We start from the raw sequence: 21,279 nt of genomic DNA, 5'->3' as shown, positions 1-21,279 counted from the left end.
ATATCAGCTAGCTTACAGTTGTGAAATCCTTGTACCGGCACTTGTAGTGATGCATGCAATAATCATAACATGACAACATCTTTGTATACTCCCTGCTGGTCACTGGAAGTTCATTATTTATTCAAATTGATTTGGTTTCCCATAGGAATCCAGGTCCAGGTGACTTTTAGGGAAGGTCAGTGCTTGATGAATTCACTTAGGCACCTTTTACAATTCCAGCTTCAATGCTTAGGGGGAAAAAAGATGATTGTTTTTTCCTTTCCTGAAATTCGCTGGGGTCTTCAAGTAACCCAGACAGTTTGGTTTGACTGGGGCTGCTGATTCTGGTTCAGGTAGAAACAAAATTACAGAAATCTCCTGAGAGTGAATAATTTAATACATTTCCAGCAGTGAAAAAAACATAAGTACATACCAGGATATTAATTGCCCTGGCAATATTTTTGACACAGGGAATCAAACCTTGCAGAACTTCGAGTTTAATCTATACATATGGAAAAAACTGTGAGCCTTCATGAAGAGTTTGTTGCAAGTGTATAATTATGCATTATATTGATTATATTGATTATAGTCCTCACTATAGTGCCTAACTCAAATTTAAACTCAAATGCTAAAGTAATCCATGATCCCGTGAGCTACAGTCAGTACTGAGGTGGGTGAGTTTATTTTGGCTTAAGCATCTGTGGTGCAGTTCTTTCTGTGCCAGTCTCTTGCAGTGGTTTGGTATTCTTAGCTTTGCCCAGACAAGAGAGTGCCGTAACTTATTTTTCAACTTGTGTTGGGGAATAAGGGATAGGAAAGAAAGAGAGACATGAATGTGTGAATACCTCTCTCATACAGCATTAATATGTGTTTCTTTATATTGTTCCAGGAGGTGCTAGAGCTTGCTTTCTCTATATTGTATGACTCAAGTGGGCAGTTGAATTTCATTGCTCCAGACAAGCATGAGGTAAGTCAAGTTCAGAGTACAGAAATTTTTTTTGAAGCCATATTAGTTGCTTTAAGGCAAGAGACAGCTTTGTAAGAACATAAGAATGGGCATCTTGGTCCAGAGTACAGGTCCATCTAAATCAGTGTCATGTCTCAAAACAAAGGGAGAGCCAAGGAATTAGTACAGGAACAAGACCTTCTGCAATTTTCTTGCATATCTGAGCCACAGAAAGAACGTGATTTGTATTAAAGATCAGGATTTTTAAGCCCTCCCGAAATATGAGCCATAAGAAAGAGAAATGAGAGAGCTCAGGCAGACCTTGCAGTTCCTCAGGCCTTGCTCATCATTTCCTGATGTAATGGATTTCTTTTGGTCTGCTCTACTTTAGTAGACACTGGATAACTTTTTTGTGTGTTCACTTTAGCGAACTTTAGTTCAACACTGGGGATTTTTACAGCCAAGCTTTCAAAGAATCGCTGCCAGTCTCAGCTCATTTTGACAATGCCAACATAATCAGGGGTGGTTATACCATCGTTGGGTCTCAGTTTCAGCCAAAGACTTGTGCTCTCCAGAATGGCATATCCCCTTAGTGTCACATTGCTTAAGACCATTCATACAGGTGATCATAGAAAGCCCTCTCTCTTCCATCACCACTGGGAAGTGTTTTGCAGTGGCTTTCACTTGTATAAAGGCAGTGTAAATACAAATAGCAAGGATGAATGACAACGCCTTCCCTGCTCCCTTCCCTTACTAAACAACACAAAGAAACAGACAACATCATTGCCTTTTGGGAGGTGATGGGATTAATTTGCCTAATTGTGTGGAAGTGTAATTGGATGTGTTTCTCGCAAAGAACTTTCAAGTAAAGGTTTAGCAGAATGCACTATATTAAAAAAAATCCTTCTTATTTCTAAAGCAAGAAGAGTTGGTGTTATATTTGCACACTTATTTTGTGTTATCACATTGGATCTTGATTCATAACACTGTTGAGATTATGAACTACAGAAGATTGCATTAAGCTGCATTATACTGTAGTGTTAATAAAGTGCATGAAATTGTTTTACAAGTTAAGTGTATTTAGTTATGCTGCTTCAACATTTTCAGTTCTGAACTGAAACCTTCAAATAAATGTTAATTTTAGGAGAGGAAGTACAGTTATGCTCATTTGGGTTTTCCTATGGATTAATATTTGAGTGTCATTTTCAGGTATGTTCATTCCGGAGAAGTATTTGCTGGTCAGTTTTCATGTAAGAGAAAGCAGCAATAGGATCCCAGGAACAACGTGCCACTGTAATTCCAAGCAAAGCATAATTGTCTTCATCCTCTGAATGAAACATATGTTTGATGATTTCTTATATAAATTCTCCAGAAACTGAATTCTAGACCGTTTCAACTCATAAGAGGAAATGGTCTTGAAAATCAACAATTTTTTCAGCCACTGTACCTCAAGTATAGCCTATAGCTACAAGTGGATTTTAATGGTCTGAATGTTCAAAACCTGCTAAGGCACCCCACTGATGGGCAGCAGCAGTGACATGCACTAACCTAATTGCTCATGATTGTGTTAAAACACCTATCATCTTTATTTCTCTTTCTGATCTTGTGCAGCTTCTTCAAAATAAAATTAATATGTTCAAAAAAATGGCCAGAGGCAGCTGTCTCTGCTGCCACTTGACAGTTCCCAAATGAAAGTTTTTAAAAGGACATCTCACTTCCTCTGTACTTTTCCATGGTCTGCAGAAGAGTGAGTTGTGATTAAAGTAGAAAATACATGTGTTCGGAGGAAGCACCCACAAGGAAAGGCAAAGTGGCATGTTATGAAGCCCGTGACTCTTCACCAAAGTAACTGGGGTGCCTGTCAATAGAAGTGCTAGTTTAGCAGCACTGTCAATCTGGGAGATTTGTTGGTGATATCTCAAGATTTAGAAAGCTTTCAGGAATGATGTTAGTACATGGCAATATCAGGTCAGACTTGCAGGGTTTTTTAAGTACTTCTGTAGTCCTCGTGATTGTAGAGTAGGTTGGAAGGTGGGAATTGAGTGTGTCCTAAAAATAAAAACTGAACTAGGATCATAGGATAATTCTGGTTGTAAGGGACCTTGGAGCTGTCCCCAGTCTGACCTCCTGCTCAAAGCAGGTCAGCAATGAGCTCAGACCAGGTTGCTTGGGGCTGCATCCAGATGGATGAACCCTGCACAACCTTTCTAGTTCCACTTTCTTGACTCCCAAGGCAATTCTTTAATAAAATCTCATTACTGAACCAGGATTGTTGAGATTTGGACCTCATTCTTGCACACTTATGTTTGGCAATTCCCTTACCCATCTGTTGGAGATTACTGGTAGCCAAAGGATTCAGTACTGTGAGATCACTCCATTGTATTTGTTTTTCATTTAAATACATAATAACTGGTTTCAGCTACATAGCAAAAAGGTGGATTAATCTTATCCTTGATTTTTGACAGAGAAACTGATGAGGGAGGCCATAATTAGGTTTCATTGGAGTTTTATGAAAACGAATCTCTCGTAAATTAATTTTTCAGTGAATCTTAGTCTCTTTTGCATATTAAAAAGAAAAAAGATTCTGAATGAATGCCTCTGTTTTTCCACCATCTCATTAGGATGTCTCTCTGCTGAAAATGTACAGGAGTTTAATTAGATGCACTTGCCAATATGTAGATTAGAGAGGAAGCCCCTTTTCCAGACCATTGCACTAATCTGAATTGTGGCCAGAATTTGGTTTCTGTGGGCCCTGAATGAGTTATATCTGGAAGAGGAGAAAACTGCAGTTCTGCTTTCTAGTTCTCTGGGGCTCCTCCGCAGAGAAAGCACTGGCCGTACTCGCTGAGCAGGTGATGGACGATTTATGTCAGGGGCTGCATCTGTTGAATGGATGCTCTGTGCTTCTGTAACCTGAGCAGAGCCTTTTGCTTTTCTGTCCCTTTCCTTATATTGAATTTGGGGAAAACTCTCCCAAAGAAAGATTTCAAGTCCATCATAAAAGATTATGGTCTGTTCAAAAATAACTACATTTCTAGGATAGCTTCTTTCTTTTCCTGATGTTCTACATACACTCCACAAAAATTGCATGCTTTAAAACTCTTCAGTGGCACACTTTGACAGCCTAGAATTGGCAGGCTAAGTTGTTTATTTAGTACTTGTTAGCAGGACAGCCTGAACTCTAAAGTCTCTTCTATATAGCTAATCTCATGTTAAAGCTGCAGCTTTACTTGCCAACACCCAGGGTGAAATCCTCACTCTGCTACTGTTTTGTCACTGATTTAAATGGGTCGGATTTCGCTTCGGATGTTGAAGTGTGTTAACCCATACTATTTTTAAAATATGCCCTTTTTTTGGATGAAGACATACCCCAAGAGAGGAGTTTCTCTCTCTTCCTTAAAAATAATCCTCATTTCTGCTGTGGGATGAAGTCAACCATGGCTATCCTTAAACTTGGCGGTATTGTGTAGCAAATGGTCAGCTAAATTTAAAATGCATTTTTTGGCATGAAATCCAGCAGAAGTATTTGTAAGATAAAAATGCGGTTACAGTTGATTTAATTTTTCTCCTGCAAACTAGGACACAAGTTCATGATGGAAATCTTTATTTTGAGATGACAGCATTTGAGTACTTCTGTTCATAGTTGAATAAATGGCTTGTAGTAATAAATGAAAGTGACTTATTCAATAGAAGTTGACTCTAGATCACCAATCTCCCTTGGGTTTGTTGCTGATTTAAAATGGTTATTCAGCCCACGTTTATCACAAGCTGTCAGCTGTTGGGAAAGATGGCATCTTCTATTAGGAAAAAGCTAACAGTAAGGAAAAGGTTTTAGAGGTCAGTTCAGCATTTGCAGCATTTAGTATTACACCCAAGCAGCTTGACATTTAATTTTAATGAAGGATATAGCATTATCTGACTTCTTTTTGCAATATGTTATTTCATGTAAAACAGGGGTAAAGTAGACATAGATATGTGAGACTATCTTTGTGCAAGTCAACTGAAACCACTTAATCAATAGGAAAGCAAACCACAATAAAACTAGATAGTGCAGGATTTCATAAACAGTCAAGAAGGATTTGGGGGTGAGATTCAGTTCACCTAAATTAACTGTCATGGAATTAAAAGTTTAGTTAGTGTAAGATAATCAGGCTTTTTTAATAAGTACTGGGGAAAGAGAATGAGAGGAGTAAAGGAGATTTATCCAGAGGTTCATTGTCCTAAGTTAGATATAACTCCCATAACTGCTGAAGAACATTCAACAAGAAGTTTGGAGGAGATAGCAAATTGTCAAACAACTAAACACTGTCGTTTCTTCCCATTTTTATGGAATTGTTTTTCCATTTTCTGAGCAGCTCAGTGAAACATGCCATCTTCATTATATGAGCTAATAAAATGCATCAACCTAATTTTAGGTCTCTTTGTAGGTCCCTGTGGGAGCAATACCTGTAGAGGACCAGGACAGACAAGCAGTTTGTGTATGAAAAGTCCATTAATGATAGTTTTTATCCTTTTCCTGTGCAGTACTGTGTATGGACCGATGGGTTGAACGCCCTCCTTGGGAAGGATATGTTGAGTGATCTAACACGGAATGACTTAGACACGCTGCTCAGCATGGAGATAAAGCTACGCCTCCTTGACTTGGAAAATATACAGATCCCAGATGCTCCCCCACCTATCCCAAAGGAGCCCAGCAACTACGACTTTGTTTATGACTGTAACTGAGGCAGTCACTGAAACTTGCTTTGAAACTGGAAATATATTATAACTGGAGAGATATTAAAAAAAAAAAAAAGAAGAGTGTGAGGAAAAAAAGAAACCCACTTTTGCACCTTGGATTTTGGCTTTGGGGAGGGATGTAGAAACATCTGCATTCCTTCCTGTTCCCTGCATCCCTTCCTTCCTCATTCCCATCTTCCCTTTTGCTCATCCAAATCCACATTGCTTTAATTACCTTGTAATTGCGGGCTATTGGCCTTGCTTAAGGCAAAGACTGCCACTAAGAAGCACCCTCCCAAGGACTTTTTTTACATTTTTAATACTGGAATAAACATTCTTAACTAAAGGACATTGTTATCAAACTGCATGCCTGTGAAACCCATGTGGCAGGGCAGAGGCTTTACCTGGAAGGAGGAGGGGGGTAGGGAGCAGAAACAGCTACTGTAAGCAGAAGATTCCCCCAGGCACTAAAAGAGTCTGCTCACAACTGAATCCATTGTGATGATGAAATTCATTAACTGCTTCCCAGTGCTTGCACCATTCATCACTGTCATTATCCTTTTCACCATCATCTCAACTCTTGCCACCAGCCTTCACCCAACTGTGATCGGCTCCCAGAATGGAAAGTCTGCAGGTTTTTGCTGTACCATACGCTGCAATGCTGCAAGAGCTTTTAACTTCTTTTCCTCCCAGCTCTCACAATAGCCCCACACTAGCAGATCACTCTCACAAATGGTGTATGAAGCCACTAGTGCATCCCATCCCTATAGCATTCCCTAAGCCTCAGTTGCCTCTAAAATTGGCTTGTTGCTATTTGAAGTGATTTTTATTTTCTTGGTCCAAAGTTCAACAGCAATTTTCACAAATTAATTACAGCTGGCAAACATCCAGGTTTACATTGTTGTCATTGCTACAGTGTTAGAAATTCACAAGGGATTTTTTTTGTACGGGTTCTAATTTTTTTATTTTATTTTGCCAAACAAATATATTTAATGAAAACTAATTTCATTGTGCGTACTTTTGGGGAACAATATTTTTACTTAATTTCCGTTTGGAACATTTGCCCTGAAGGGAAAAAATAATATTTCCCTTCAAATTCACTGTTGAATAAAAACCTGAGTTGTGATGATTCTTGGAACTTTGTTTTTCTTCTGAAGTTGTCTTTTATTCTTTATGGTTCCTAGAAATTCTGAAGTGTTTGGTACAAAGAGGAGAGGGAAAAGTGGAACCTTTCTTAACTGCATCTGATTTAACTTGTTCATTTGTGGTGACAAGGATGAGATGCATCCAGAGATCTCCATTGCCATGGTTACATGAGCCTTCCTGTGAGAAGGACCCTTGTGAAATCCAAAATCCCAGCATATTGATGTGCTCATGGTCAATTCAAGGCTGCTGCATTTCCTGTGTTTGCTGGAGCAACCATCTACCTATATTTCCATTTCCTCCATTGAGTATTTATGGCTGCAGCATAATTGTATGAGGAACATTTGAGCTTTGCAGGATGGATTCCCTTCATCCTCGTGGTTTTCTAGGTATTTCACTAAGTTCAGTATGTCTCACTCAAAAGTGCTGGATCTAGATCTAGAGGGACCCACCAGCCCTTTCCCTCCGACTGCACATGCTGAAGACAGATGTTTTTCTGTGCGAGTTCCTCTCCTGCTCAGACCCAGCTGAAAAAGACTGTGAAGGGGGTTTTATCAGCTTGTGCTACTGAGAAACCCAGATGGTTGTTCCCATTCTGACAGTCAGAGAAGACCTCAACTGAGGTGACCTTTGCTCCATCCAGATGGCTCTGGGGCAAATGTCCTGACTGACCTCACACCAGTTGAGGAGAGAAATTATGTCCTGCAGTGCAACAAAGATAATGACAACATTGTATGAATTCAAGCATGAAGGTCCCAAGGAAGTGCCTTATCGAAGCTGGTGCTTGCATATTTTATGAATGCCATAATCTAACAGAAGATATAAGTTGGTTTAGGTGGCAATGGATGGTAAAGTTAAAAGAGACTCTGAGTTAAATGCCGGAGGGAGAAGTTACAGTGGACCGTGGCTCAAGAGAAGATTCGGTCTTAATGAGAACAGAGATGTGCCACATAAGATGTGGGAATTTGAGATGGTTCATTCTGCAGAGCCTTTCAAACTATAGCAAAGGTAGTCATGGTCAGGACATAGCAGAAGCAAAGGCACTGCTTGGCACCGGGGATCTCAAAGGGGTCCTGGTGGTGAGAGATGGAGATAGGAACACATTTCTTTACAAGGTACTGATGCTGCCTCTTATCTTCATGCAGACAAAACTTGGAGCAGAACGGAGAGCTTGAGTTATTTTATTAGTTTCCCTGATCCAGCTGGATGGCTTAGCAGTACATAACCTTAGCTTCTTATTTGCAGATTTCAGAGTTGGTGCTTCAGATGTGTACTGCTTTGTTAGCCAAAGAAACACCTTTCACTCCTAAGAGATAAGAGCGAAACAAACACTGCTGGCTTAGTGGCAATCCAATGCGGTGGTCTTAGCAAGTAGGCGTCTGCGTGACAGTTAGAAAGGAGCAAACAAAAACCCTCCTTCGGGGGACAACTTGAGGAGGAGAGAAAGGTTAGACTTGCCTTCTCCACTATGGTGAGTGCCTCTAATTCCACCCCAGGAGTCCAGGGGAGGTGGTGCGAGAAGAGCTGGCAACCCAGCCCTCTGTTTGTATCAACATCTCGTGCCCATCCACATTACACTGAGACCCATCAACACCACTCAGGCAGCATGGGGCTCTTGAGCATAAATGGCTGGAAGCTGGCCTTCTCCTTACAAAGCAGGTGACACAGCCCATCAGCCCCTGGGTGGGTGCAGCCTGACTGGGGCAATCCAGGTCTGGGGCCGGATGGATACCACAGCACTGCTGCGTGGCTCTATCCCACTGCTTCCTACAGCCCTACTTTGCAGGATCCCCAACTCCCCACATGGCCTGGCTCTTTGTATGGGTTATACATCATGTGGGATGGTCACATGAGCAGGCATGCTAAATTTGTATCCGCCTACGTGTCCCACCCTGCCATAAGAAAGAAGAGGCTCAAAAGATGCGTTGGCGTAATAGCCCTTGCAGCTATTTTAGAAGCACTCCCACAGCAACTTGAAGGGCCGTGGTGCAAGGAAGAATCCTGCCTTCAGTTTCTAGAGCTGTCATACAGGCTCACTTCATCATTATGAAATTTAAAAAAAAAAAAGTTAAATTGTGAACAAATATCCCGCTGCTTCCCATTCTTAAAAAAAATAAATTGAGAATGAAAATGACAAATTCATTTGCTCACGCTGCTGTGTTCCAGTAAAGCTTTTAAGTCTCACATTCAAGAAGATGCAGCAGGAAAATGAATTGCTATTGAAGTTTCTTGTGTAATTTCAAAACATTAAGTGGGTAATTGCTTGTAAAAGCCGTAAAGAGGAAAAAGAACAAAAAAAAAAATCAGTCTAATTTTAGCTACTGTTCTGGAAATTACTTTGCTTTTGAAAGTTAATATATTCTTTTACCAGAAAACTTGAATCAAGAAAAATATGTATCTTCTTAAGTCAACTGCTTGCTCTGCTTGTAGGGCTAAGGAGAAGAACGGCAATGCTAAGTAATCCTGCACAAGGCAAGCTATGTGTCAGAGAAACAGGGCTTTTATTACTTCTTTTCAGAAGCAATTCTTTTTTCAGTATGGAGAACTCTTTTATTAAACCTTACAGCTTGCATGGAAAAATAACCTCCTCATGCAAAGTGGCAGGTAGGTGCTGACTCTCTTGTGTTGCAAAATGACCGTGCAAGATTCTGATTACTTTATTTGTGAAATCCTCTTGTGTCTCCATGTCCTACCCAGAACTGCATTTTTCTTGCCCAGGGTGCGTGTCATCGATGTTTCTCTTCCATCAGTTTTCCCTGTTAATGCAGGCGTGTCACGTGTCCCCTCAGCAACCCTGTAGCCCTCCAGCTGCGATCACACAGGCTCTGGCCATCTCTCAAAAGAAGGAGGGATGAAAGAAGAAAAGAAATCCCCTCCTGGCAGGGGAAGATGGAGAGAGGGGCATGGGCATAAAATGCCCCTGTAAGCGTCTTCTCTTTGGTTGTTTGTCATTGCATTGTACTGCAGTGATTAGAGATGGCTCTGCTGTGTCCAGCTCTACAGTGGTGCAAGCTGTTAATCCTGACCAATAACCAGCAAGGGAAGATGTTGGGAGGAGGAGGACACCCTTGTACTGCCATATCCCCCTTCTCTCTTTTGTTGCTGCTGCACTGACAAGTAAATGGCATTAGCTTCACTGTCATATGAAAGTCATTCATCTAAGGAGCATAATAAGATTAATGTGAGATTTTATCCCCTTCTTGTTCCATTCTTCTTGAGAGTTAAAAAAACCTAATAAATTTAGTCCTTACTGACCTGGGGATATCTTAGCTGTCTGGAATACTAGGCATCTGACATAAAAAAAGAACCCTTCTCCTTACAGCACCATCAAGGAGGTAAATTTAAAATCCCTGAAAACTCTGGAAGACATTCATAGGACAGAGTTTTTGTTACACCGCTGATTGAGCTGTCATTGCTTTCCCCAGAGCTTACTGAATCAGGGTGAGACTTGCTCAGTGCTCCCTTCCTCCCTAGATGATAATTATATTTGAATATTAAACATCCACATGGCTTACACAAGCTCCCTGATTAACAAAGCACTTACCCATGCAGCAGAAGATGTTGGATTTCAGTCTGATAAACACATACCTAAATTTAGGTGGGTGTTCATGGACCTAGCTAGATCATGGCCTGTGTGAACAGGAAGGTAATTTTATCTGTTACTGAGTTTTCCCTACATGTTCAGATGCTATGCAAATAATTACTTTTTTGTCTGATGTGTAATTGGATCACCTGAAGTAACTGGTTACTTCAGGAGACTGAACAAGATACCGTCGGGTTATTCAACGTCACTCCTGCTTCACGCATCTCTGGGACTTAACACAGAGGTTAAAGAATTGAAACAAGAACCCTTCCTCTATGAAATCAGTCTGAAACTTGAGAGGAGAGTGGTGTCAAAAGCACAAATTTGTTAGGGCAAGGCTAGGCATAAAATGGATGTTGGAACAGCCATGAATTTTTATAGTAAGGTGATTTCAAAGTGCTGAGTCAGGGAGTGTTGTCCTGCAGCAGCCTCATGAGGGCAAGGTTAAAAAGTACTGGAGACTGTTTCAAACTCATTTAGTGGCATATATTTACACTTTATTTTCACTTCTTGCTGGGAGACCTTGAATGTCACTGAAGAGCAGTGCCAGTCTGGTGATGCTTAGCTTGTGGGGACATATTGTAGGGCAAAGGAAACCTCTCCTTAGCTGTCCTTCTCTAAGTGGAGAGGTTGCTGTTGGAAGTAGGAGACTTTTGTAATCTGATGTGTTTTTTCAACAGAGAGTTTCTCACTTTTACTGTAGCCACCTCATTGGAGGTGCCATGTAGAGAACAGCAGCTGTTGTGATTTTATACTCTCTTGGAAGAGCCAAACAAGCCTCTCATTTGGGGAGGTTCATGCAAATGCTCTCTCATCCTGTTTGCCTCTTGTTTATAGACCATCTCCTATAACATGTGACCTATCGGACAGCCACAAAGCTGGGTGACCCAGTGCTGTGTGTTCCAAGCAGGATGCTGACCTGTAGTTCCAGCCTAGGGAGGGTATGGCCACAAGACATCAGTGCATGTAGAGGAGGAGAGGGAAAAGAGATACCTAATGTAAGTTTGCCAAGGGATGCAGCCAAGGGCAGGCTTTCTTTCCTGTGACATTTAAGGATCTGTCTTGAATGACTTTATTTCCATTGTTACTAGAGGATTTTTGCAGCCTGATTGAGTGCCATAGTTAAATTCTCCCTTGATGAAACCTCATGAGTCTAATTTTAATCTGATAGGTAACATGGTGTTTCAACCTAAACTGATTATGTTTTGGGATTCCTCTGGGTTGTTGTTAGGGAGAGGGAAGCTGGTTGTCTTTTGTTTAATAAGAGGCAGCATTTTTTTATGAGCTAAGTCTGTATCCTCTCAGTTTCTTTTGAAATGCCTCATATTTAATATCCCCTTCCCACCTACCTCCCCCAAGGGGCAAAGATACCCTGGAGATCTTTGCTGTCCCACCAGCAGGCCACATGCACGTGGGAGGTTGAGTCTGTGGGACTTCATTCCCTGCCAATTAGCAGGGAGTTTGCATTGTCAGGGTAGGTTTTGAAGAAGTAGGGAAAAGTCATGTAAGAATCTGCCAGGCTTCAAAAAAAATTTTTCCATAAATGCTTAAAATGAGGATACTGAGGATGCAGGCACAGTACCTTGTGCAAAGCTGCTGACTGCTTGGATCTTTCCCAGAGGAAAATGGCTCGTCCACAGGGTTTTCCCAGGGCACAGCTTCCCGTTCCCCGCACGAGCAGCAGAAGCCTGGTGCATTTGAAAATCTTGGAGATGCGAGCAGACAAACATGTGAAAGGTTTCTCTGCCAGGAGTATAACATTTAAAGAGCACCAGTAGGATTATTTCAGCTGTTTTTCACCCGCACAGGTCCCTCTGCACATGTTGCTTGACTCACGATACCCTCTGTCAGTCTCTGACATCTCTCAAAGCCCTAGGTTCCCCCTTTCTGTCCCCAGCCCAGGGTGGCTACAGTGATACCTTACACCAGTCCACCATTTGATTTATCCCAAATAGTCAAAGTACAGCCCAGCCAAGCTGGCTTTCACATAAACCTTTGTTTTATATGCTTGGTTCTCTCATTTCTGGTACAGTTTAAGGTCCATTGAAAACTGAGGTTGAGGCGTTAAAATGGGCTGGCTTGTGAGTGGCCTCTACAGCACCTGATAAGGTTGTTTTCAGCCCAAGTGCAGGTGGATGCACACACACAAACACATGCACATGCACACACAAAGGGTGCAAGTGCTCCAGTACCCTTTTCCCGGGAAACCAGTCTGAAACCAGCACAGGTAGTGCTTGGCAGTGTCAGATGCTCCAGTGGGCAGCATTGAAGTGAGAGGGAACAGAGGACATCAGAGCTGATTGAGGCTGGCAGGTTAGCAGGGCTGGGTGGGAGAGGATGTGAGGAGAGGAGGTTGGGGCAACATGAATGAGACCACAAAAAATATTGTATACCTGCAGGCATGCTCAGACACAAAGATGAAGTGAGGACAGCAGCCTTATTTTAGATTTTTATTATTATTTTAAACCAAGGCTGTTATGCCTTGTGGAAGTGCCCTGTTAGCATGGGTGAGCTACATCACTGTGTTTTCATCACCTTGAATCCACTGAAAGAAGCAGCATGGTGCCAGTGTGGGTGCTCCACCCAGCAGAAAAGCAAGGGGACCACTGGTGTGATGCTGAGCTGGCCAGGAAAGTGTCGGTGGTTCTGTTGGAAAATGCCACTGAAGGAAGTTTCAATGCACACAAAAATTGTGTGAATTCAGCTAAATTATTGATTCAGTAAGGGAAACTGAGCAGCTCAAGTAACTGAAATTTCCTGCTGATCACTTTTGGACTGTCCCAACTGGGTCATGGTTCTTCTGAAAAGAATTAGTGGTTTAGGGCCCTTTTTGAGTTCCAAGATTTAAAGTGCCATAAAAAAATTGTAATTTGAACAAAGTGCTAATTTGTTAAATTTTTTTAATTTATTTTTAGTTTTTCACTTTTTGTTGGAAGATTTTTTTCTGCAGAAAAGAAACCAAACTGCAGCAGTCTGGATACCTTCCACTGATCAGAAATTCTGGCCTTAATGCAGCCCTAGAATCTCCTCACCAAACCTGCATGGCCTGAGGAAGGCCATCCTGCCTGGCCATATAACTGACTTACAACAAAAAGGTACGTGTAACAACTCCAACATCAGAAACTCAGGCAGAATGAATGGCAGTATTTTCACCTAAATATATTTCTGATAAGCTGATTTGATGAAAACAGCAGTCCAATCCCCCAACTATTGTAGCATACACAGGACTGGCTGCAGCTATGAGTCAAAGCTGGTTTTAGGGGGAGGGGGGAAAGGAAAGCAAGTAGCAATTGCCTTCATTGGTTTGGTTCGATTTTAATCAAACCCAAGTCACTTTTATATTCCCAGAATTGAGGAGGCTTCTCAGCAACAGGCTTCTGAAGATGGGTTCCTGAATTAAGCTAATTAGTTAAGTGACTGGCGAGTATTCGTTCAGATCACCCTGGCTGGGGAAAAAAAAAGTGTTGTGGATTTAATAAATTTGCTCATGCAGAGCAAAGAAATTAAACACAGCCATCAGCAGTGCTGGAGTCGACTTGGACCTGAGCACAAACACCCTGCAAGCTGTCCTGTCTATTCCAGGGTGGACATCAAGTGTCTACCATGCCACGTGAGCCCTTGCCAGCACGGAATTGCCATCTGCAATTTTCTAGTGCTTTACACAGTGTAATTTGATAGAGGTTTATACAATGACAGGAAAGGAGGTGTGGGGCAAGGTGGGGAATTGCTTCCTTCTCATGTTTTGATGAGGTTTGATAGACCTTTGATGCTGAGTTTTGCAGAGATTGAGCAGGGTACTGCTACAACAGCTCTGCAGGGCTAATCCCCCAAGCAGAGGTACTGGCAGACATTTTGGCATGATGCCTTGCTGGAGGGGTGCTCCAGAAGAGGCATTTTGAATGGCTTTGCACTATCTGCCCAGTACAATAATTCCTCCATGAGGGCTGAAAAAAGTGACTTTGCCTTCTGGGAGCATCTCCAGTCACCTAATGGCTCCCCAGTCATGCTGCTGAGTCGGGCGGCTGTCTAGGGAAGTTATCTTGTGGGAGCAAGTGGTTCCTGATGTTGTCAGCATCCTTGTGGTGTGTGAACCCCTCACACCCTGTGCCAAATCCAGGAGCCCAAAGGTGGCTCCTTTGCACTCCATAATTGCTGGATGGGGCTGAAGCTGCACTTTCCATACTGTGAAGAGAAGGAAGTCATGTCTGTAATTGCCTGGTTGGCCAAGTTCCTGATGGAAATTAGCATCTTAGTGCTACTGAGACCATCTTGTCTTACTAACAGCATATCATGGTACCCAAGATGCTGTAGGAACACAATTTTATTCCGTGTATTGAAAAAACAAAAAAAATTATGGTATGATGAGATGAGAACTTGTAGGTGTTGCCCATTTATTAATGGACTGATGATTCTCTTGGTGATACATTAGCACATTAAAAAAAGGCATTTTCCAACCTCTTGAACATGTTAGTGAAGGCCAACTTCCATCAGCCTTCTTTACACTTTTCCAGCTTCTGAAGCCTGCTAATGCAGACTCCCATGGGCAGCCATCCCTGCCTCCCAGCCAGTTTGGTAATGCTCTGTGTCTTCTTCCAGCACACACTGGGAGATAGATATGCTTATCTTCAAGAAATGAACTGCATTAGTAAAGTAAGAGAGGATTTGATTCTACTGTTGCAATGAAGATAATAAATATTCATCTCTGAAAGACAGAGGTGGATGTGAGGATGATAAAACCGGTGTGCAAGACTGGAGCAACAGGTGCTGAATAACTCATGAAGAGGATCCTGGGATTTAGTAATGGCATTGGGAAATTTAATGTCTTGCATGAACTGTTCCTTGCAAACAGAGAATAAACTCCCATCAGTTCCCCCTGGTATGAACACAAAGAATAACTCCCAGCCATCTGTCACACTTAGGACAAATGCAGGATTAATATATTGTGGTTTTTGTTGGCCTGTACTGTACCTTCCTCATTGTCGTCTGAACCTCCAGGGGATGGGAAGGTCTTATTAATTAATTCTCTTAATTCAAGCTCCTGTGGCTGATTTATACTCAGTCTAGGGCCTGATCCTGCAGGGCAATAGCTGACTTTGGTGAAGTGCAACGCTTTCAAAATCTCCAGCAGAGGGGAATTGCTGGATCTTATACTGCAACGTAAGCAGCAAAAGTATTCAGAAAATCTCTGCTGGCTTTTTCACAGTGTAGCTAAGACATGGCATTTGTTGCTCATCAGTGCTGCAGATTCAACTCAGCCAAAATGCACCTTCTAGGGATGGATGCATGCTTGTTTCGTCCATGAGTGACAGAACGACCTGGAAGAAGAGGGGAGAAAATTATGTCAGGAGGAGCAGGGGATTTTGCTGCTTGAGGAGGCAAAGGATGAATCGTCCTCTTGCCAGGGCAGGCAGAGATGTGATCTTTTGGCAAAGGCTTCAGTTGGTCCCCACCAGCTCTTTCAGCTTGGTTTGCCTTCTCCCCAGACCCTCTGCAGTGACCAGCCTGCTTCTAATGCAGGCAACAGTTCGTCCTGGGAACAGACTTAGCAAATGCATGCATGCCCATTTCATGGACAGGGGATGACATTGTGGTCTTGTTCCTCTCTTTCAGACAGTACCACAACACTAGGTTACACCTGGGAAGCTGAGGGGCCAAGCAGTGGACACACAAGTGGGGCCAGCAGCCAGGGTTCGGTGGTCCCTGCCCTCACCAGACAGTGAGGTCAAGTAGGTGTGATGGATAGGCCATTCAATGGGTCACAGCACCTTTCCCACTCACAGCTGAATCACCAAAAAAATAAAGTACTCAAACAATCAGGCAATATTTTAAAATGAACAATTACAATAAGCCCTTGTCCTGCTGAGATCACAGCTCCAGGGCTTGTTCTGCCACTTAACCTCTTCCTTGCTGGTGGACATGAGCCCATGTCCAGGCAGGTTCTCTCCACCCCTGCATGCACAGCTTTCCTGCAGGAGTGACTGTATCCTGCCTCTTCCACCCTGGGGCATAATCCTCCCATGAGCAAACCCAGCAAACCTTGTCAAAAGACATTTAATGGAGAAGCTGGTCTCACACTGCCCAGTTCCCTGAACCAGAGCAACACACCTTTGCCATAACAGCTGTGCTCTGGGATGGATAGCAAAGTGCCCCTCAAATACCTCAGGACAATGGCTGAAGTAAATTAACACTTTTGTTTATATTCATCTGTCATGTGAGATAGATTGGAGTACATGACAATGACATTGAGTTATTACAATTAAAATCCTGTCGAGCCACTCAAGTTGAAGGCTTGTTCCTTGAAATGCACAAGAAAGTTTTTCAAGATTGTCCTTTTGAATCTATATTAAATCTTTCTTTCTCCTTGTATTGCAGAGATGCAAAAAAAAAAAAAATGAAAGCCCTCAAATTAAATATTGCAGATAGATAAATTAGGAGATAAAATATTTTTTCTTTAGTAAAGGGGGAAAAGAATGTGCTTCCTTCTTTTTTTTTCCCCTTTCCCTGTAAATGTGATAGAAGAAATGTCTTTCCAGATAGGAGTCTTTTCTGCCAGGATGTATCTGGTGTGTGTGCATGCATGCATACAGGTGGAGTTTTCTTTCAGCAAAAACAGGCAGTAATTCTACCTGTCTCACTGCCCATCTTTAAAAATACTGAAAGAACATATTTATGTTACAGCAGTATTGGTCTGTGGTATGTCCCAAGTGCTCCAAACAGAAGTGAGCAGCTTTAAGGAATGATGAAAACCTTAGCTACCTGTGTCCTGGGAATATGAATCACTTGGGCAAATATAATAAGTGCCTTCTGTTGGAGAGGTTATACTTTATCAGAAATGCCTTAGGAGAGGGATAAAATGCAAGGCGAAGCTCTAAACATGAGTGCCTCTGGATGGCCAGAGCGGAAACGCAGAAAGTACCACTGAAAAGGCTGAGGACTCACCACTCATGCCCTGAAGGCCAAATGTTACCATCCGAGTGACTACACTAGCCCAAGAAGAGCAAAGTCCAGGGTAAAGGTGAGAATGGAAATATTCCATGACATATTTACTCTATCAGCAGTGGCAATTAGCAGGTCAAAATTTAGTAAATTAGGTCTTGTGTTGGGATATCTCAGCAATTCGGTGGTTTAAAATTTGACAGATCTTTTGGGGGAGATACAGCTGGAAATTTTGCTGGCTATCCTTGCTATAGCAAATCCAAAACAGCCCCTCAGACAGTGCATATTCACCTGTGTTCTGATTTATCTTGGTGAGAGGAAGTGAATGATTAATTTTCACCTGGGTACTATAATCTCACACCATCAGATAAGCTTTCCTGTCGTATCAGCCTGCTTTCCTTTGGAGTGCTTGCTCACCATCTGCTCTGGGGGGAGTGAAAACCACCTTGAGAGACCCTGAATGGTGGCTCAACAGGAGTGTGTAGGAGACATGCCAAACAGCCCCAATCTCTAGAGCAAAGGAATGCACCTCTGACTTTGTCTCCTGATGCTCTTCTGAGATCTACACCTAAATGTGGAGGACCTGTTGTGGTACAGAGCATCCTCCCTCTTGCATCCTGGGTAGAATTGTTTAGCATCCATCAGCATTGAAGAAAACAAGCCCACTGTGCTAAGGGAGCCCTTTAGTGAGGTGAATCCTTCTCAGGGAGGCAGGGGAGCACCAAGGATGCCATTCCAGGTGCTGTGTACAAGCACAGTTGGGGCTTGGGAGCCCATGGAGCTGCTGGAACTCTTGGCAGGAGCAGGATTGGGTCACCTCTCTGAAAACACAAGCCTGATAAATATGGGCAGAGAGTTTTAGTTAAAAGTTACAGCTTACCTTCATCTGCAGTGACTGTAGTTATTTTCAAACTACATATAATCATCAAAAGAAACTGGATGTAGGATTAAAGCAATGGAATTATCTTGACACATGAATTATGAATTTTGCATCATGAATTACTGCCTAAAATAGCATGATGCACCAAATGCCTCTAGGGGAAGTGTTCTTTAGTTTTGAAGGGCTGGAAATGACACTAGCTTTGGGGAAAAGAAATAGTTTTCTTTTATATCTCAGAAAAAACTGGGCAACTTTCCTTTACCTATTTGGCATCCAATAGTTCCTAATCTCTTTACACGACTTTTGACACACCGATGCTTCTGGGTTTTGGCTGCTCAGCTTGAAAGGCTTCACTGGGATTTCATTTTCAGAAGGTCCATGCTAAGCATTTAGCAAAACTCAGCTGTCATTGGGGAAACAGAAGACCAAACACTGAGACACCCAAACCCAGATGGTTACTTTTGGACAGAAACATACCTCTCTGTATCTTTCCTATCTCTTCTCACTTCTTCATTGTTAAATGCCCAGGAACTTGCAATATGGCATCATTAAAATTTCTTAACCAACTTTCATGGTTTTCACATCAGAGTTATGGGGCAGAAGACTTGTTTCTGGAGGACTTCCAAAGAATTTGGCTACAAAGGGTGAAAAGGGGAAAGGTTTGGGTAAAAGAAAAACACTGATGAGACCTAGATACCCATATCACTGGATAGCTCTATAACTTATTAGCCTGGCTAGGGCTCTCAGGTTTACCCTCCTTGGTGTTAGCCACAGACACTCTGATGGGAAATCCTCTTATAGGCTATGATCCACTTCTGCCCCAGCCCGAGACAAACTTTGGTCTACTGCCAGCCCAGCTCCTAATACAAAATGAAATTCCCCAGCCTGCATGCTATCTTTTATCTGGACTTTTACCAACACTACTATCACTGTATAGCTCAGAGGCAAGATTATTCAGACTCCCCGCTGGGGATCTGCAGCATCACTGCTGCACAGAACGGAGCACACCCAGACACTGCAAATAGAGATGTTTCCGATATGCATGGAATAGTTTTGGGCATACCCAGCTATACAATTATTATCATTTTTGCTTTCTGAAAAGCATTCCTTGGCATCTGATCACTGCTAAAAGTGATAGCTTGTTGGTGTTCGGTTCAGAGCCTGGAGATATCCAGAACATACCTGTTTTCTTCCTTTGCTAATTGTCATGGGAATTTAGTGAAGAGTGATAGACTTGCTGCTGGGGTGTCTGTCTGCCATTTTTGTGAAACTGAGAGAACTGCATTTTGTTTGGTCCCCAAAATGCATTTTAATTTAGTCATCCTTCCAGGAGTGATGGAGAGGCTCCCTTTTCCCTCAGGTAGTATAGTTCAGAGGGTGAAAGTCTCTCAGGCCCCACTTTGTTATCTTCTGGGTATAGTGTTAGAACAAGATGTTTACTCAGATCTTTTCATTTTGAGAAACTACTCCAATGAGGGGAAGGAGTTTTACTGGATGTTATTTAACACCCTCAAGCTTTGTTGCTGATTTATGTTGGTTGCTTTAAATATACATGAATACTGAGGCTAAATGATGAATGGTGGCGAGCAAGTAACAGGGAGAAAAATATCCACAAATACTCCAGTGTTAATTTGTTTTCTGAGCCGAGAAGATGGGGGAGATACTACTTCTGTGTCACACTTCAGTAAAACTCTGGATTACATTCCTGTCTCCTCCTCTTTCTTCTTATCCTCTGGTTGTACAGCCATCACCTATATTATTTAGGCAAAGAAAAGAGAATCCCTGTGGTGTCCAGCAGCTTCATTTAAGTACAAATTAAAAATTTTAAAAAAGAAAAGGAAAAAAGGGACAGAAAAGCATTAGCCACACACTTCTGTGGCTGCGGTCATACCTGTGCAGAAAAAGGAGATGGGTCCAGCATCAGCAGGCTTGGAGTCCTTCATCTTGGAAGATGGATTGTTTTGTAAGACAGAAGATTGCCTGCTCATTTTGTCTGAACAAGTTAGTTGGATAGATTTTGCTCATGCCTATGCCTATACCCCTCATATTTAAATAACCTTGTAGTGAGCACATATCAGGGTTCAAAAAGGATTCAATAACTCATTGAAATATATTACAGCTCTTTTTTATGCATCCAGGGCAAGAGCAGAAAGACGTCAGAAAGGTATTATAAGAGAGTGAACATTTGTCTGAAATGCTATTTATATTTCATTGAATTGGCTGAAAAGGACTGTGGAAAGCAAATAATGAGTGAGGGAGGCAGGCAGCCATCCCACTGCGCACAAAGGGTGGCATCTTGATGGATGATTTAATGACTCCAACATGTGCGGAGGGGCCGGAGACCAGGCGGAAATATCCTGTGTTCAGGGCACAGCTTGAGTGGGGGAAAAAAAGTGATGTGGTACCTGCTTTCTCCCTCACTTACAGTTCAATGGTCCTTGTGCCACTGGTTTTGATTCTCCTGGGGCCATTCCTCATTGCAAAGGCAGGAGTCGTTCCTGCCTTCTCCAGGTTCAAATCTCTTCTGGGATGAATTAACACATCAGATTAGCATCAAGCCCCAGCTGCTCACCTTACCCATTCCTCAAGCGCTGTTGTGTTTAACTAAGTATTTTCCCTAATACTCTAATTTCTGGAATGGGCCAGAAAAAAAATGAAAATACAGCTCTGAGTCTGAAGCTGAAAAGAGATAAATCTGGGGGATGCCCAGACAGGGTAAGGAAGCAGAAAGAAGGATGAAGGGGGTTCTGAATACAAAGCCATTTTGGAGAGGCATGTTTCTGCTTTATAGTGAGATGGCTATGAACAGTGGCAGATAAAGCCAGCTCCCATGTCATCTTCTCTCATATATGCAAGACGAAACCACTGATGTCAGAGATCAGCATATTATCTGATGCAAGTGAAAAGATAGATAAGTGCGAATAAGATCTCCATGAATTTTCAGGAGTAGAGCTAGGTAAATTAGGACAACAGAGTTTTACATTGGATATTAGCAAAAATTTCTTTATGCAAAGGTTTGCTAAGCTTTGGAACAGGCTGCTCAAGGAAGTGGTTGAGTCACCATCTCTGGAGGTATTTAAAAGACATGTAGAT

General features: G+C 42.2%; 1 protein-coding gene across 4 annotated transcripts in view; it reads left to right on the top strand.

The window, feature by feature from the left end:
* The window catches only part of ELMO1 (engulfment and cell motility 1), a 314,601-nt gene extending 307,819 nt beyond the window's left edge, over window positions 1-6,782 (top strand). For all 4 annotated transcript variants that reach the window (XM_027675681.1, XM_027675682.1, XM_027675684.1 and 1 more), the window contains 2 exons: window positions 869-946; window positions 5,450-6,782. In XM_027675681.1, coding sequence (XP_027531482.1) covers window positions 869-946; window positions 5,450-5,650 — 279 coding nt within the window. In that variant the 3' untranslated portion in view covers window positions 5,651-6,782. The remainder of the gene's footprint in view (window positions 1-868; window positions 947-5,449) is intronic.
* Window positions 6,783-21,279: the final 14,497 nt, after the last annotated feature.

This window comes from Neopelma chrysocephalum, unplaced genomic scaffold (genome assembly GCF_003984885.1).
Source record: "Neopelma chrysocephalum unplaced genomic scaffold, ASM398488v2 Primary Assembly neopelma1_26, whole genome shotgun sequence".
Lineage (NCBI taxonomy): Eukaryota > Metazoa > Chordata > Aves > Passeriformes > Pipridae > Neopelma > Neopelma chrysocephalum.
This window is presented reverse-complemented; position numbering and strand designations above follow the sequence as displayed.